Source organism: Theropithecus gelada, chromosome 8 (genome assembly GCF_003255815.1).
Source record: "Theropithecus gelada isolate Dixy chromosome 8, Tgel_1.0, whole genome shotgun sequence".
NCBI classification, from domain to species: domain Eukaryota; kingdom Metazoa; phylum Chordata; class Mammalia; order Primates; family Cercopithecidae; genus Theropithecus; species Theropithecus gelada.
In genome coordinates this window covers 70,382,814-70,398,378 of record NC_037676.1, presented here as the reverse complement: position 1 = coordinate 70,398,378, position 15,565 = coordinate 70,382,814, and the positions used below count along the sequence as shown (strand labels likewise).

At 35.3% G+C, this 15,565-nt stretch overlaps 1 protein-coding gene across 1 annotated transcript in view; it reads right to left on the bottom strand.

The window, feature by feature from the left end:
* Positions 1 to 15,565, bottom strand: part of PREX2 (phosphatidylinositol-3,4,5-trisphosphate dependent Rac exchange factor 2) — a 290,803-nt gene that overhangs the window by 98,787 nt on the left and 176,451 nt on the right. Inside the window, exons 31-33 of the mRNA XM_025394082.1 lie at positions 12,983 to 13,024; positions 6,208 to 6,425; positions 3,467 to 3,569 (exon numbers count right to left, since the gene is read on the bottom strand). Of these exons, the coding sequence (XP_025249867.1) occupies positions 3,467 to 3,569; positions 6,208 to 6,425; positions 12,983 to 13,024 (363 nt within the window). The remainder of the gene's footprint in view (positions 1 to 3,466; positions 3,570 to 6,207; positions 6,426 to 12,982; positions 13,025 to 15,565) is intronic.

Genomic DNA, 15,565 nt, shown 5'->3' with positions numbered 1-15,565 from the left:
AAGTGCATAATACTCACGTGGAGTTGAAAATTGTTGCCTTTTTTTGTGGAAATTTATTAGCTACAAAAAACAAACTTGATAATTAGGACTATATAATATTTAAATGCTTCAAAACCAATATTGCAAGAAGAAAAGGTCTCTGGTAGCATCCTATAGAGGGATTCATCCCACAAAGGAGTTTCAACAGTGCCATCCCCATCCCATCCCTGTAAACAGCCTCTAACCATTGAATGGGCCCATGAGTTTCAAAATAAGTCTTCGACTAAGAAGCTGTTAGTTCCCTCTGCCTGAGTTGTTCTTCCCTGACTTTCTGCAGAGTTGGGTCTTTCTTATCCTTCAGATCTCAGCCTAAAAGCTACTTCTGCAGAGAATCCTCCACCAGTCACCCCTTGAAGGGCTGCCTCATCTTTTTTCTTTATGCATCTGCTTATTTCCTTCATAGGATTTATCACAGCTTTATCTTTATATTGATTTCTTGTTGATTGCTGATTATTCATTCCTCATTCATTATTGATTCCTAATTCCTTATTCCCAACTAGGCCGTCAGTTCCATGAAGATGGGAACCATGCCTGTCTCATCCATGATGGCATCCACACCTCCAAGCACAATGCCTGGCCCATATAAGGATAGTGAGGACTCAAACATATTCATTTTCCTAATAATGAACTACTATAAAATTACCCATATCACCGTTGAAAAGAAGACCTGCTGTCATTACATTATTCTCCTAAACTGATGCAGATTTTCCACAAAATAAATTTAATTATAATTTACCATTTAGCTAGTTTATTACTCCTTCACTGATTTGTGTAATAAGACATGAGAAGCACCTTGTACTTCCCTTATTACCAAAGTGGTCAAATTGCCCTTTTACTTCTTTGTATCTCTCATTAGCGTCTAAGCTCCATGCCAAAAAAGCCTTGTTTCATTTGCACACCATGATATCCCTAGAACTTAGTTTAGTAGTTAGCATGCTATATATATTTAATAATTATTTCTTCAGTGAAAACAAACTGTTTTTAATCAAGACATTTGAGTTCTACTTGCTTGGCATGCCATAATTCTTCAGAATCTCATTATTCTTTTCATGCAAAAGTGAGATTATAGGTGATGCTATAAATATAACTTTTGAGAAGAATGCAAAGTAATTAAGTAAGAAGGGTGGATTCAAATACTTACTGAATACTAGCATAGCCATATATGATGCTAGAGTCTTTCAAATACATTATCTTATTTAAGTTCCTCAACCCTGTGAGTTAGGGAAAGCTACAGTTCTCATGCTTAAAGATAAGAATGGAGCCAAGATTTGGACTTGGATTTCTTGACTTCAAAGCCAGTGGTATCTTTACACCTTCATGCGTCCCCACTCTCTGTACTTAGTCCTCCCTCAAAGGTATGCAGTCAACTAGTCTCCATCCCAGTGATATGGAATTAATTAGTGAATCTGACTTCTCTGCATCTAAGTAACAGGAAGATCAAACTACATGCAATGTATAATAAAGCTTCATTTCCTTACACCACTTAAATAAGATGTGATGACCTTTGATTACAGAATAATTTTATTTCCTGCATCAACTTAAAATAAGAATTATATTCCTATCTTCACTCTTTTTAGTGTTCAATAGTGCAGCATTGGAACCAGCCCCTCACTAGGGAATTATTTTCAGAAGTTGAGGTTACACTTTGAAGAGACACATTAAAATGTATTGCCAAATATATTCAGAATGCCTGTATCTGTTATAGTGACATCTACATTTACATACTATTATTACTTACATGGGCTCAATTATTTTTTATATTTAGTATGTGTTTCAAAGTTAAATCTTTCACAGTAGATAATAAGCAAGTATTTTATCAAGCTAATGATATTGGTTCTTCTCCTTCTTGTTCAACAGACCATTTGCCAATAATGTCATAGAACCATGGAAAACAGTACTCCTGTGAACTTATAGTTCCTCAGGCAAAACTTTAAACAACATATCGGGTTATATCATGAAAATAGAGTTCTCTTTGCCTGCAGCAAAACTATGCCCACATTATTCAAGTAAATGAAAATATATCCTATTCTATACATATCCACAGAAAACCACACAATTTGCTCAAATAATATTATCCTTATCAAATAATACCCTCTGCCAGAAAAATCCTTGAATAAATACAACCTAAATTTCTAACTTTGTATTTCTTGTTCTCTTCCTCATTCATCAGAGGAAATGAAACTTTAATAATATTCTGTTCTCTCTATTTTCATAAATTAAACAGCATTGACACTGCTTTATTTTTAAATAATCTCCACAGCTACCCTCCAGGCCAAGTCACCATCCTCTCCCACCTGGGTCATTCAGTAGCCATCTAACTGATCACTCGGCTTCTGCCCTTGGTCCCAGTGTAGTCTGTTTAACACAGCAGTCAGAGACAGCCTTTTAATATGGAAGTCACATCCCATAATTCATCTGTTCAATGGCATGGTTAGGAAGCAAAGCTTTTTCAACAGCTGGCAAGCCCTGCATAGTCTGGCCTCCTTGCTGTTTCCAACTCTTTTTCTGTTCCCCTCACTCGCTCCACTCCACCTGTGTAGGCCAACTTCCTATCCTGAGAGCATGCCACGTCTGCTTCCAGCCTCAGAGTCCAGTGAGCCTGGGACACTGCTCCTCCGACACCTCCACTACTCCCTCCCTCAACCTCTTCAGGGTTCTGCTCTCCTTTTAGGTAAAGATTCCTCCTTACCCCATTCATTATCTGCAACCTTTCACCTGCCCCTTCATTGGTATCTTTTGCTCTCTTTTGTTTCCCTATACATCTTTCACATAATTGCCTTCTAATTTATTATAAAATAATTTTGCCTATTATTTATCTCTCCTCACCTTAACTTAATCCCCATGAGAGATATCTATCTGTTTAGTTCTCTACTGAATCCAACACCAAGAATCGTCTTGGCAAGAAGCAGGCATTTAAGGAGCTTTTGATACATGAATAAATGAATGATTATCATCTTAAGTCAGATCATGAATCAAATGAAAATGTATGGAGTCCTTATTTTTTGTACTAGACATTAGGAATGTGAGAAATAAAACCTGAAGAAGCTTACACCTTCTGGCCTAATACATATGATACTCGTACTTTTGAAAAAACAAGAGACATATAAAAATAACAACAAACTACTGAAGATTTATTAGACTGATCGATATATTTTAACTATATTTATGGGAATGTGGAAATAGTATATAATGATAACTTGCGGAAAGTAAAAGATATGGACATTAAACCATACATATTGCTACTTCTCTGAATATATAACTTTTAAAATACTGCCTTTGTCAGATTAGTGATGGAAAATTGCTAAATCAAAAGGATACATTTCAATCATTCAGTTAATAAAATACTTATCAAATATATTAATATCAAAGTTGTATCGTATATAATTATTTGATGCCAAATAAATTTTGTAAATACCTAATTACTTACTTGCAACCAGGGGTTCCTCTTCTGATGGTTTAAAGTAAAAGGAAACCTTTTCCAAATCAAATAGTGCAACCAGTGTATCTTCTAACATGGCTTGTTCATCTGTCTACAAAGAAAGAAAAACAATATATAATACAAGATGATATAAAGCAATATAAAGTAACATGACATAATGTAAATCCAGACCAAAATAACTCTGTAGTGTGGCTAATTGTTTTGTATTTTTTGGTAGAGACAGGGTTTCACCGTGTTAGCCAGGATGGTCTCGATTTCCTGACCTCGTGATCCACCCGCCTTGGCCTCCCAAAGTGCTGGGATTACAGGTGTGAGCCACCACACTCGGCCTAAACCATTATCTTAAAAAAATCCTTTTGAAGCAGCAAAAAAATGTCATGACCCTAGAAAGAAAGGACAGGACTGAAGAATCAGTGTTTATTCTGATAAAAATACACAAAGCAAGAAATGTTCCAGACAGTATGGCCTTTGAGGGCTACAGCACAAGCATGGTGTTGCAGCAAACATTGCCAAAGCCAGGCCCAAGTGACCACTGGCTGTGCCTTGCTCTCAGGGACACACAGACCACCGGAGCACTGCTCCTAGAGAGCCATTCACACTCCTGGGTGGATGTTTTCTTTCTGCCTTTCTGACAGAAGCAGAAAGACTACAGGTTTCTTCAATTTTTCTTTCCTTAGCAACCTATTTTCTTTTTAAAATCAATTCCTCAAATAAATTTAAGGGTTTCACAAGACCAGTCGAAAACAAAAAACAAAAACACACAGCTTCATTGAGATATAACTCACATACTGTAAAATTCACCCATTTAAAATGTATAGCTCAGGGGTTTTAATATATTCACAGAGCTGTCCAGCTAGCACCATCATCTAACTTTAGAATATTTTTATCATCCCCCAAAGAAACCCAATACCAAATAGTATTCACTCCTCATTTTCCTGCCCCCAAACGTCAGTTGTAGGCAACCACTGGTCTACTTCCTGCCTCTAAAATGTACCTAGTTAGTACATTTCACCACAATGGAATCAAACTATATGAGGTCTTTTGTGACTGGCTTATTTCACTTAGCATAATGCTTTCAATGTTCATCCATGTTGTAGCATGTATCAGTACTCCATTCCTTTTTATTGCTGAGTAATATTCCATTATATGGGCACATCACATTTTGTTTATCCATTCATCAGTTAATGGACATATGAGTTGTTTCTACTTTTTAGCTACTACGAATAATCTTGCTAGGAATGTTTGCATGTAAGATTTTGTGTGAATGTAAGTTTTCATTTATTTTAGATATTACCTAGAAATGCGATTTCTAGGTAATATGGAAACTCTACGGTTCATATTTTGAGGAACTGCCAAACCAGTTTCCAAAATGACTGTGCCACTTCCCACGAGCAACTTAGGAGAGTTACAAACTTTCTCCACATCCTCCCCAAAACTTGTGACTATCTGTCTTTTGTATTATAGCCATCCATATCACACGTATTGTGGTATTTCATTGTGGTTTTGAGCTGCATTTCTCTAATGGCTAATGATGTTGATCATCTTTTCATGTGCTTTTTGGACATTTTTGTATCTTTGGAGAAATATCTATTCAAATAATTTGTTTACTTTTTAATTGGTTGTCATTTTGCTGTTGAATTTTAAGGGTTCTTTAAATATTCTGCCTATGTCACTTATCAAATATAGGACTCGTAAATATTTTCTCATATTCTTTGAGATTTCCAATAAAATTAAGTTTAAAGCAAAAGCACCGGCACTTGATTAGACAATGGCAGCTTAAAAGTAAGGAAAACACAACAGAAATAAAGCCTTACTCATTTACACATTCATTCAACAGATAATTGACGCCTACCATGTGTTAAAAATTAGGCTTCCTATCATATGTAATTCACACACACACACACACACATTTGTTTTTAAACTCAAACATGTTACTTTGTAGCTACATTTTCTATGTGTACTTTAACAGATGAAATAGGCTCTCATGTTTAAAATTACTATTCTATTCCGTGATCACCTAACGTTTACATATGAAAGTGAACATATTTGCTTTTAAACATGATGATAACTATCCAAACCACCGGAGGTATACGTGAAAAATCTCTTAAGTTCACCACAGTTTTATTTTTCAAATATTTAAAGATGCTTTCTTCATATCCACTGTGGAAACCCGATGAATAAACATAGAATATTCTACAGCAATTAAGGCAATGCTCTTCGATTTAATAGGACAAACACGCATACAAAGAAAAGAACTAAAATTATTTAACATATGCAAAGTTTAAACAGATTGTCAGGCAGTATGGTATTTGAGCTCTCTGCGCTTGGCTCTCAAGCCTGCTCCAGGACATCAATCGCAATAGGAGCTTTGGTTTCACAGCAGCCTGTGTCCTTGGACTGGGAGTAAGGAAAAGCAGCAGAAAGACCCTTTTTCTTCTGGTGACCTTTTCCAGTCAGTGGGTAGGGATACAAGAATTAGTAACAGATGGAGGCTGTCTCAGCTTTTAGCAACCACAGAGAAGAGATACAAATCAGCAAAGAAGGAATACATTCTACATACTTATTAAAAATTGAAGGACCACAGAAAAATGTATATTTTTAAAGTAGCTGAATGCATGCACATTCATAGAGATAACCAGGGGGAAAGAAATAACTATTTCTTATTTCAAAACATGCTACAATGTAGGTTACAGTTGACACAGACAGTGGGAGTCATGTGATTTCCTTACCAAGTTTGGTGACAGAAGTGACTGAAAGTGAAAAAGAACACCTGCATTCGCTATCTGGTCCAGCCACCTCCTGCTGGCTTCCCAAGTTTCCATCTCATTTTCCTTGCTGTTGTCAAACATCTGGTTCAAGGCCGCCATGAGCTGCTCAGAGAAGGCACAGACAGTGGCCACAAGAGTCTGGCAGAAAACCATGTCTCTACGGAGCTGTGTCTCACTATCTGTGACCAAAGAGAACATACAGAATGCTTTGAAAAATGTTGCAGATGGTGAAAACCAATGAGTTAAGCATCTACATTCACTAGCATTTCATCTTTTCACTAAACTCACACGTGGGAAAAATGTGAATTTGAGCTCTATGAATGATCACACACATTTTAGGAAACACGCTTTACAGAAAACACTAAACACCAAAAAATAGTAGAAATATTAAAATATTTTTTCCTCATCAATAATGTGACTCTATTCTAGAATCATTAAATTGTTTGATAAAACCTGAGGGAGAAAAATAAGGCTTCATTTATTTATATTTTCTATGCCTGATGGGACACAATTTGCATTTGCTGCAATGACATTTTCCTAAACAAACTCAAAGTCCAATTCGTCAGTTTTTGTTGGCAAATTAAATACAATGTTATCAATACAATTTTTACAATTAACAACTAAACCTAAAATATTAATGTGAAATACATATAGGGAAGAGTATATGATGTTCAATTGTTTGCAGTTATAAGCAAATCTATCTCTCCTGAATGGTGTTATTAAACTTCATGAGCTATAAGTGTGTTCAAATATATAAGAATATAAATTTCTATAATTCTTTCAAATAAGCAATGTATTTATAGTTTTAGTATGAATTGATTTTTATATGTTTAACAGGATTCTTATCCTGCAATTGACTGGAGTTTTGGTTAACCCACTGATATGGTTAGGCTTTGTGTCCCCACCCAAATCTCATCTTGAATTATCATCCCCAGGTGTTGAGGAAGAGACCTGGTGGAAAGTGATTGGATTACGGAGGTGGTTTCTCCCATGCTGTTCTTGTGATAGTGAGTGAATTTTCATGAGATCTGATGGTTTTATAAATGGCAGTTTTTCCTGTATTCTGACACACATGCTCTCTGCTCTCTCTTGCCTGCCACCGTGTAAGACATGCCTCTTCCCCCTTCTGCCTTCTCCCATTCTAAGTTTTCTGAGGCCTTCCTGGCTATGCATAACTGTGAGTCAATTAAACTTTTTTCCTTTATAGAGTACCCACAATCTCAGGTATTTCTTCATAGCAGTGAGAAAACAGACTAATACACCCACTTTGAAGATATGTTTCCACTGTGAACTGCCACTTCTGAACTAGAGATTTTTCAAATGGAAAGAAGCCAACACACAGAGTTCATTTCTTCTGGTGGTTGGATATATACAAACTACAGAAACACAAAGCTACACATTCCACATATTGAAAAATCACTTCCACTAGAAGTGGAAACAACAAAGGGAAAAATAACCTCCTGTCAAATGCATACTAAATATTTCAAGGGTTCATAGACTTTTCTGGAATAAAGAAGCATTATCAATATTAGTGTATAACACAGAGATAAATGCTGACTTTATTCAGTGGGGAGCTCCTGTTTTATGACAAAAAAAGGCATAATTTTTAAGATTTTCCAAGAACATTGAACATCTGTTTTTAATAACCATCAAAGGTATATGTATATATAATTTAGTTTCTATGTTATTTGGTTTCACTGTAAAACCTACTCTTGAAAATTTTATTAGAAAGATAATTAAATATTCAAAATATTTAATTTTGTATCTGAATATTCATTTATTAGGCTCAACTATAGAAACATGCTGCTTCGGTAGGTTAAAATGGTGGAATATGGCCATTCCATATGGCTCAGCTTACTAATTTAACCAACAACATGTGTTAAGCATCTATATCATGTGCCCCATGCTACTAGATAGGAAAGGGCATTTATAGGTAACTATAAAATCTTTAAACTGGAAATGAACTTTGTCCAATCCTCAATTAAGAAAAAAACTAAACACCATTTTGTTGTGCACAATTTCTATCAGAGTAGACATTGAACAAATTTTCACTAAATCAATGATTAAAATAGAGTCAGTGGCACTAAAAATAAATAAATAAGTGAAATGAAAAGACATGAGTTAATTCTCTGGTTCCTTGAAATATCTGGATTTAATTTTACTTAAGAAGCTAATTCAGATAGCTTGTTAGCTCCAGTGTGCACCTAGGGTACTGAAGTTCACGACAGAAACTAAATAAGTAAAATAAATTGTCCTATGTCTTTGTTGTACATTATTACTTTGTTTTTCAGATGTTCTATAGTGAAGCAGAAAATCTGGGTGAATTTTAAAAAATACTTCAGTAGATATGGCAGCAATACTCCCACCTATACCTTGACAATGTTTTAATAAAAATCTAATCGGAAAGAAATTATGGATATTGAGTGAAAAGCAAAAATCTAAAGAAGGATCTGCACTGCAAGCTTTAACAAAAATCACCGGGATTAATAACTTCGCACTGGTAGAAATAATTATTTCCCAGTTTCTTTTGTGAAAAAAATCTCTTCTATTTTTATCCTCAAAAGAATACTTAGATGTTTATGCTATACTCTGCTACTATATTCTATTTGCATTTAAGCCAAAATAAGATTTTTCTTTCAACCTCTTTATCAAATCAGAACTGATTGCAATTGACAGTCATCTTTTCAATGTGCAAAACCTGTTGATAACTTGAAGTTGTATTCATTCATCAATTCAAATGTTTAACACTGAATGAATACCCTACAGGAATTGACAGCTGCAACAACTACTAGAGGATCCAAGCTGGGGCCTTAGCCATATTGAATAAAAATTCACACTTCATGAGGTGATATTCTTTTGCCACCTTCCTATTATCAACAGAGAGTAGATGAATTGTTTGCACAGATTCAAAATGTACATATTATATCAAGAGCTTTTCAAATTAACTTTTCACAAGTCATCATCTCACAGTGAATAACAAAGTTAGAAAACAGTGGCATAAGCGGGACCTTGCGACCTATCCCCAACTTCTATTTACAGCTTCTCAACATACCACTTCTCTCCATTCATTCCACACTACAGCAACAATGTTCACAGAATTATTGGGAGAGCACATTAAAACAACATATCTGAAAGCAGTCAGAAGCGTGGGGTACACAGACCTGTCCTCTTTGAGCCACACAGTACTGCTCGGCAGTTCTCAAATACCAAATGCCCTATGGCCTACATTTGGCCTATACCTTCCTTCCAGATGTACTTTATGCCCTTGTCCTTCTCCTCTGTGTAGCAAACTTTAAATCAATCTTTAAGAGTCAACTCATCAAACTATTGAAACTCATTGAAAGGTTATCTCCCCTTGTGAAATTCCCCTCTTCCCAAGGAAGTACTGGGGCTCTTCTTCTGGTCACCATAGACCTGGGGGCATCCTTCTACTGGAGGGCTAAATATATAACACAGTGGGCATTCATTTATGAGTCTGTGTTCCCGAGGAACCATCAGCACATCAAGGCCAGAGAAGTGGCATGTGAACTTAGGCTCACACTCCTTAGAGGCATATCAACCGCTTTCAACTACCCATTCTACGCCAAAGTTTAGGTATCAGATCCTCATGTGGAAAATGGGGTCCATTCCTCCTTCTTAGGTCTACGATAAAGATAAATGAGATAAAAAGTATTTAAAGCACTTAACAAAGTAAAATGGTGTATCATTATCATTGTAATTCTTCTTTTTGTCCAGCGTCTAGCACCATGCTTGGCACTGAGTAGGTGCTCAGCTTTATTGCTCATGGAGAAGGAACAATTTGTTACATAAATACAACAAAATCTACTAACTCTCAGCAAAAATATCCAGGTCTTTTTCTTTCAATTATGCAACCATTCAAAATTTATAAGTATCCATCCTTTACCAAAGGTATTTTTGGTTTTTTTGTGTGTTTTTGTTTTGTTTTGCTTTGTTTTTTTAAGACAGAGTGTCTTGCTCTGTCACCCAGGCTGGAGTACAGTGGCAGGATCATAGCTCACTGCAGGTTCAAACTTCCAGGCTCAAGAGATCCTCCTACCTTGGCCTCCCAAATAGCTGGGACTACAAGTGTGTGCCATCACTTCTGGCTAATTTAAATTTTTTTTTTTTTAAAGGCAAGGCTTCACTATGATGTCCAGGCTGGTCTCAAACTCCTAACCTCAAATAATACTCCATCCTCAGCCTTTCTATGAATAAGAAAGAACTACAGCAAAAATCACATGTGTTTTCAGCTACTAGCAGAAGAAGAAAAACAGAGATTTTGAGAGGTTTTTTTTTGCTTACTATTATTGTAGAGTAAGATTTTTATTATTTATTTTTATCATAGAGTAATATTTTTCTCATAGTGAGAGTACACTCAAAAGAAATGGTTTTTGTACCTATAAAAGGCTTCAGTTTCATTTTAGTATTTAAGCACCTATCTCATCTTCTAAAACATGTTTTAAATTACACTATTTAATCTTGGCTGTTTAAAAGTTTAAGATCTATAATTAGCTAGCTGGTCTAAAAAGAATGAGATGGTTTCTAGGCACACAAAAGCAATCTCAGAAATTATGCTAACACAGAGATTGTAGGGCAAATAAAGCAAAATAAACAACAAAAAAGGAGATTAGAGAAAGGTAGAAATAAAAGGAGGTTAAGAATATTTAAAAGACAGTTTACCCTTTTCAAATGAACATAATTTCACAGCCAAAAATATGAAGTATTTTGGCTATTGTTTTGGTGTCATCCTATGTAGAAGAGGGGAAGAGAGAGTGAGCAAATAAAGCAGGAAAATAAAGAATCATAAGAGGAATAGAAAAATGAAATTTAAATCAAAATAAAAACCTACCAGAGCATCCATTTGAGCATTAATGAATAAAACGAAGCATCCTGGAATCACCTCCGGAACTGGAAAACCTAAGTTTGAATTTCAAAACTGCCACCTACTATTTATTCATTTATTCAATAAGACATCAATATGCCTAACCTTCTAGATGCTCCAAAGTCAGTGTTGACTGTATACTATGTGCTGGTTATTATTAATCTGCCAGAATGTCAATTTCTTCACCTTTAAAACTGTGGAAACAATAATATTCTCACGTGGTGGGTTGTGGGTACCCAATGAAATCCAAGAAAATGAGGTCCATGAATTGTGTTTTTAGTAAAGCTCAAAAACTGTAAGATATTTTTGCCATTATTATTACTCAGTCAAAAAGCAAAGTAAAAACTTTTTTCATTACGGCAAAAAACCAGAGGACAAATAAAAAAGCCCTGTTGGTTAACTTGGTTCATTCGTAATTTAAAATTTCCAAGTGTGGTACTTTGTAAAAGTGGTCACAAATTCTTTCCCTCCCTGTATCCACGCTCTTGCAATGTAATTTTGAGACCCTCTCCTTCAAAAGTAGAATCTATGTCTCTACCCCTTAAGTCTGGCCTTGCCAGTTACATGCTGGGGCCAGAAGGTGACAAGCTCTTAGACATTTGCACTGTCTTCCTGGAATCCTGCAAATCCACCATGTGAACAAGAACAGGCTAGCCTCATAGATGACGAGAGACAGGCAGCCCAGGCAGCCCTGTAACCTCAGCTAACAGCCAGTCAAATGTTACATATGTGAGCAAGGCCACCCTAGATCACCTGTGCCTAGCCAACCCACCACCTGACTGCAGACACATGGGCATACCCAGCCAAGATCAATAAAACCTAGCACAGACCAGCAGAATTGCCCAGATGACACTAGACAGGTAAGCAATAATAAATGGTCATTGTTTTATGCCACAAAGTTTGGGGAATTTTTTTTAGCACAACAAACGCTAACTGCTATCACAAGTAGTCATTCAGGTTATATTTTTCGGAATGAATTCCTATCAAAATTTAGTTAGTGTAATAGAATTTCTGTGTATACACATACACATACTTTATGGGAAATAGATTAAAATAATAAAAGTAACTCATTCAACATATCTATATATCTCCAAATCTACAGAAACAGATGCACAGCAGGCTAACATCAAACTGTTCACTGTAATTAAACAGCATGTGAGTTTTCCCAATCTTTATAATCCATTTCCTTCTAAATGCATTTTGAATGAAAACCTTGTTGAAATATTTCACACATTTTTCCTTTTTCATTCATATAATTTTTCATTCATTTTTGTCACAAATATTTGTTGAATATCTATATGCCAGCCACTATTTTGGGCATTTGCTGATGATCAAAATAGACTTAGTGCCCGCCTTTATGACATTTACAGTCGATCATCTGCAATTTAGAATCTCATCAAATATTTAATTGTCCTTTAGTGTCATTTTCCATTACCAATATTTTTTGAGCTCCCACTAAGTGCATGGTAAAAGTGTTTTAATGTAAGATTTGTAAAATGTTTACATACATTCTTGTTCATAAACAAAATTTAGACACGATTAACTTTAGCAAAACCTGCTCCCTTTCTCCTGTTTAATAATATTTTGTTTAAATCTCTATTCATATATGTTTTCATGGTTTTGCTTATAAGAGAATACAAGTATGTGTGTATATATATGTATATGTATATATATATTTGCATTTTTATTAAAATGATGTGAGTACTTTTTCTAATCTTTCCAAAGGTTTGGAGAAGGTAGGGATCATATTTCTATTCTGTAAATGGTTGAAGGCACTGTCCTCAAATTTCAAGGCCTTTATGATCCTAGGCCACAATCACTTAAATAGTAAAAAAATAAAATGCAAAATGTTACCTGAATATTCAAGAAGAGCCAGGAGTATCCTACACCTCACCTCTGCAGAGGAAGAAAACACATCAGTTAATTGTTCACTCTTTCTGTCACAAATACCATATTTTAACTGTGTAGTCAAAATTAGTATGATCTTATTATACTAGGCTGGTGCAAAAGTAATTGCGGTTTTGCCATTACTTTCAATGGATGGCAAAAACAGCAATTACTTTTGCACCAACGTAATATTAAATAATAAAAATCAATTCACTTGACATGCTACTACTCTTGCCTGTTTGCCTACACTAATTCTATCCATTGTTCAAGATCCTGAAATGTCTCTGAATTATATCAGTCAATGAAACACCATTCAAATCCTGGCAGGTTTTTAGGTCATCCTTAGCTGTTTTAGCCTACTTGGTGTTCTGCAAGCTACAACTGTTGTAATCGCTAGCAATAAACTGTCAAACAATATTTTATTTATATATATATGTATATGTGTGTGTGTGTGTGTGTGTGTGTGTGTGTGTGTGTGTGTATATATATACTCTTCTTCCAAACCCAACCCACATAGGGTCAATCACAGATGTAAATATTAAAACTTACAAAGTTCCTGCTAAATACCCAAGACTATGGGAAACAAAAAAGATTAAGTTATATCCTATTCTAGACAGATTCACAATAGAGTCAGAAAGACAGAATTGACTGAAAAGAAATGCAGGAAATACTTGAAAGGGCACTAATTTTTACAAGTGAGACTGAAAGAAGAAAAGGATTTCAGAGGCAGGAAAGTACAATAAGCTAAAAGTCAGAAGACTGCTGTTATATACTAACTTTGTGGCTTTAGAAAATTGCCAAATTACTCTGAGTCTCAATTAACTCATTCATAAATGAAGATAACATCTGCCTTATCTATTTTACAGGTCTGTGTAAAATATAAGTGAGAATATGTATGAAAAGTCTTTAAAAATTGTTTAAAGTGCTATATACACATGAAGACTGTTATTATTGTAATCTGAATCTAGCCGAAGTTGCTATAGAATTCTAAATGAGACTAGAAAATATTTCATAAAACTTTAAATTATCACTGTCAAGAAAAGAGATACATATTCTAAGACTGAGAAATTTTGCTAGCAAGGGAATATAGGAGAGAATGAATAACAATTATTTAACAATCTAGCATAGAGAGATTTTACTGTGTCATTAAGAGATTGAGATTGGGATATGATTAGAAAGCTCCACTGAAAAATGGCTTCTAACAGATCGATGAGTTTAGTCTTACCTAACAGAAAATCACTGCAAGACTCTGTGACACAGTAGTGAAATTATGAACACGATATTTTAGGAAGATGAATCTCATAATGGTTATAAGAATCAGAAAAAGATAGAGGGAGGGAGGTTAGCCAGAAAAATCATTGCAATTACTGAAGTGTGATGAAAAAGGGAAAAATTGAAGAGACACTCTTTAGAATATTGGGACAAATACAGGGAAAAAAATTTTTAAATGTAGGTTGCTAAAAAAAAAAAATGAGATTTAGAATAAAGAATTTTTCTTTTTAGGGAACAAAAAGTCAAAAATGTGTTCACTAATAAACATCTGAATTTAAGGCGATGGTGGGCTACTCAGATAAAAATATCTTCATTCAGCTGATGATATGAGAACATAACTTACCTCAGAGTTAACATTAAGCAGGAGACAGGCATCGTCTTAGTGACACCATACAATTAATCTTTCCTCACTTAATTCACTGTCTTCTCTGCTCTCTTCTACACACAGTTTAATCTGCTATGAATGGGTGAGTATATAACGACACAATTTTTGAATGTCACTGCAACAATTCTTTCTAAATAAAGACCATAGAATTGCAACACCTTGATATCACATGTGGTATATAATGGATGGGATATTTTGAAATCGGAGACTAGGACAAACATTAGAAATGGGGTCATCCCAGCTACTTATATAAACCAAGAAATTCTGGCCTGGTGGCACCAGGTTAAATTAAGTCCCAAGATTTAACCTTCCATTAAGTCATTCATTCACTATATAAAGACAGTCTAGGAAGTAGAATGAAAATGACTTAAGTTGAATAGCATACATTCGTGCTGAGCCAGCAAAGTTTCTCAGAGTGCCTCCACATAACAAGCAATGGATTTCAATGATCCTAATGCTTTTTCCACTCCTAACAGGACCAGACATCACAGGGATTACCAGGAAATGGTAGTATGCCCTCTCCCTTGCATAGTCCAACGAGATGAAGCAAAAAGTAATCATTTTTAAAGACTCACTTAACATGGTGACAATCACAGCTCTGACCCAAACAGCTCACTGAAACAAAGAAATCTGCAACCAGAGATGCAACTTAAATTCTACAGAGAGCCCTCCCCACATAATTGACTATAAGACTCTCAGCCCATTCAACCACACTCAACTGGCTAGTGGACTCCCATGACTAAGAGTGGCACCCATATACACAACACATATCGATCGATCCATCAATCACTATGTGTATATAGTTATTATTCCTATAGCTGCTTATTGTGACATGAGTTACAAAGAGTACAAAAGTAGGTCTTGAGAAGAAAATGTAAGATTCTTAAAATGAG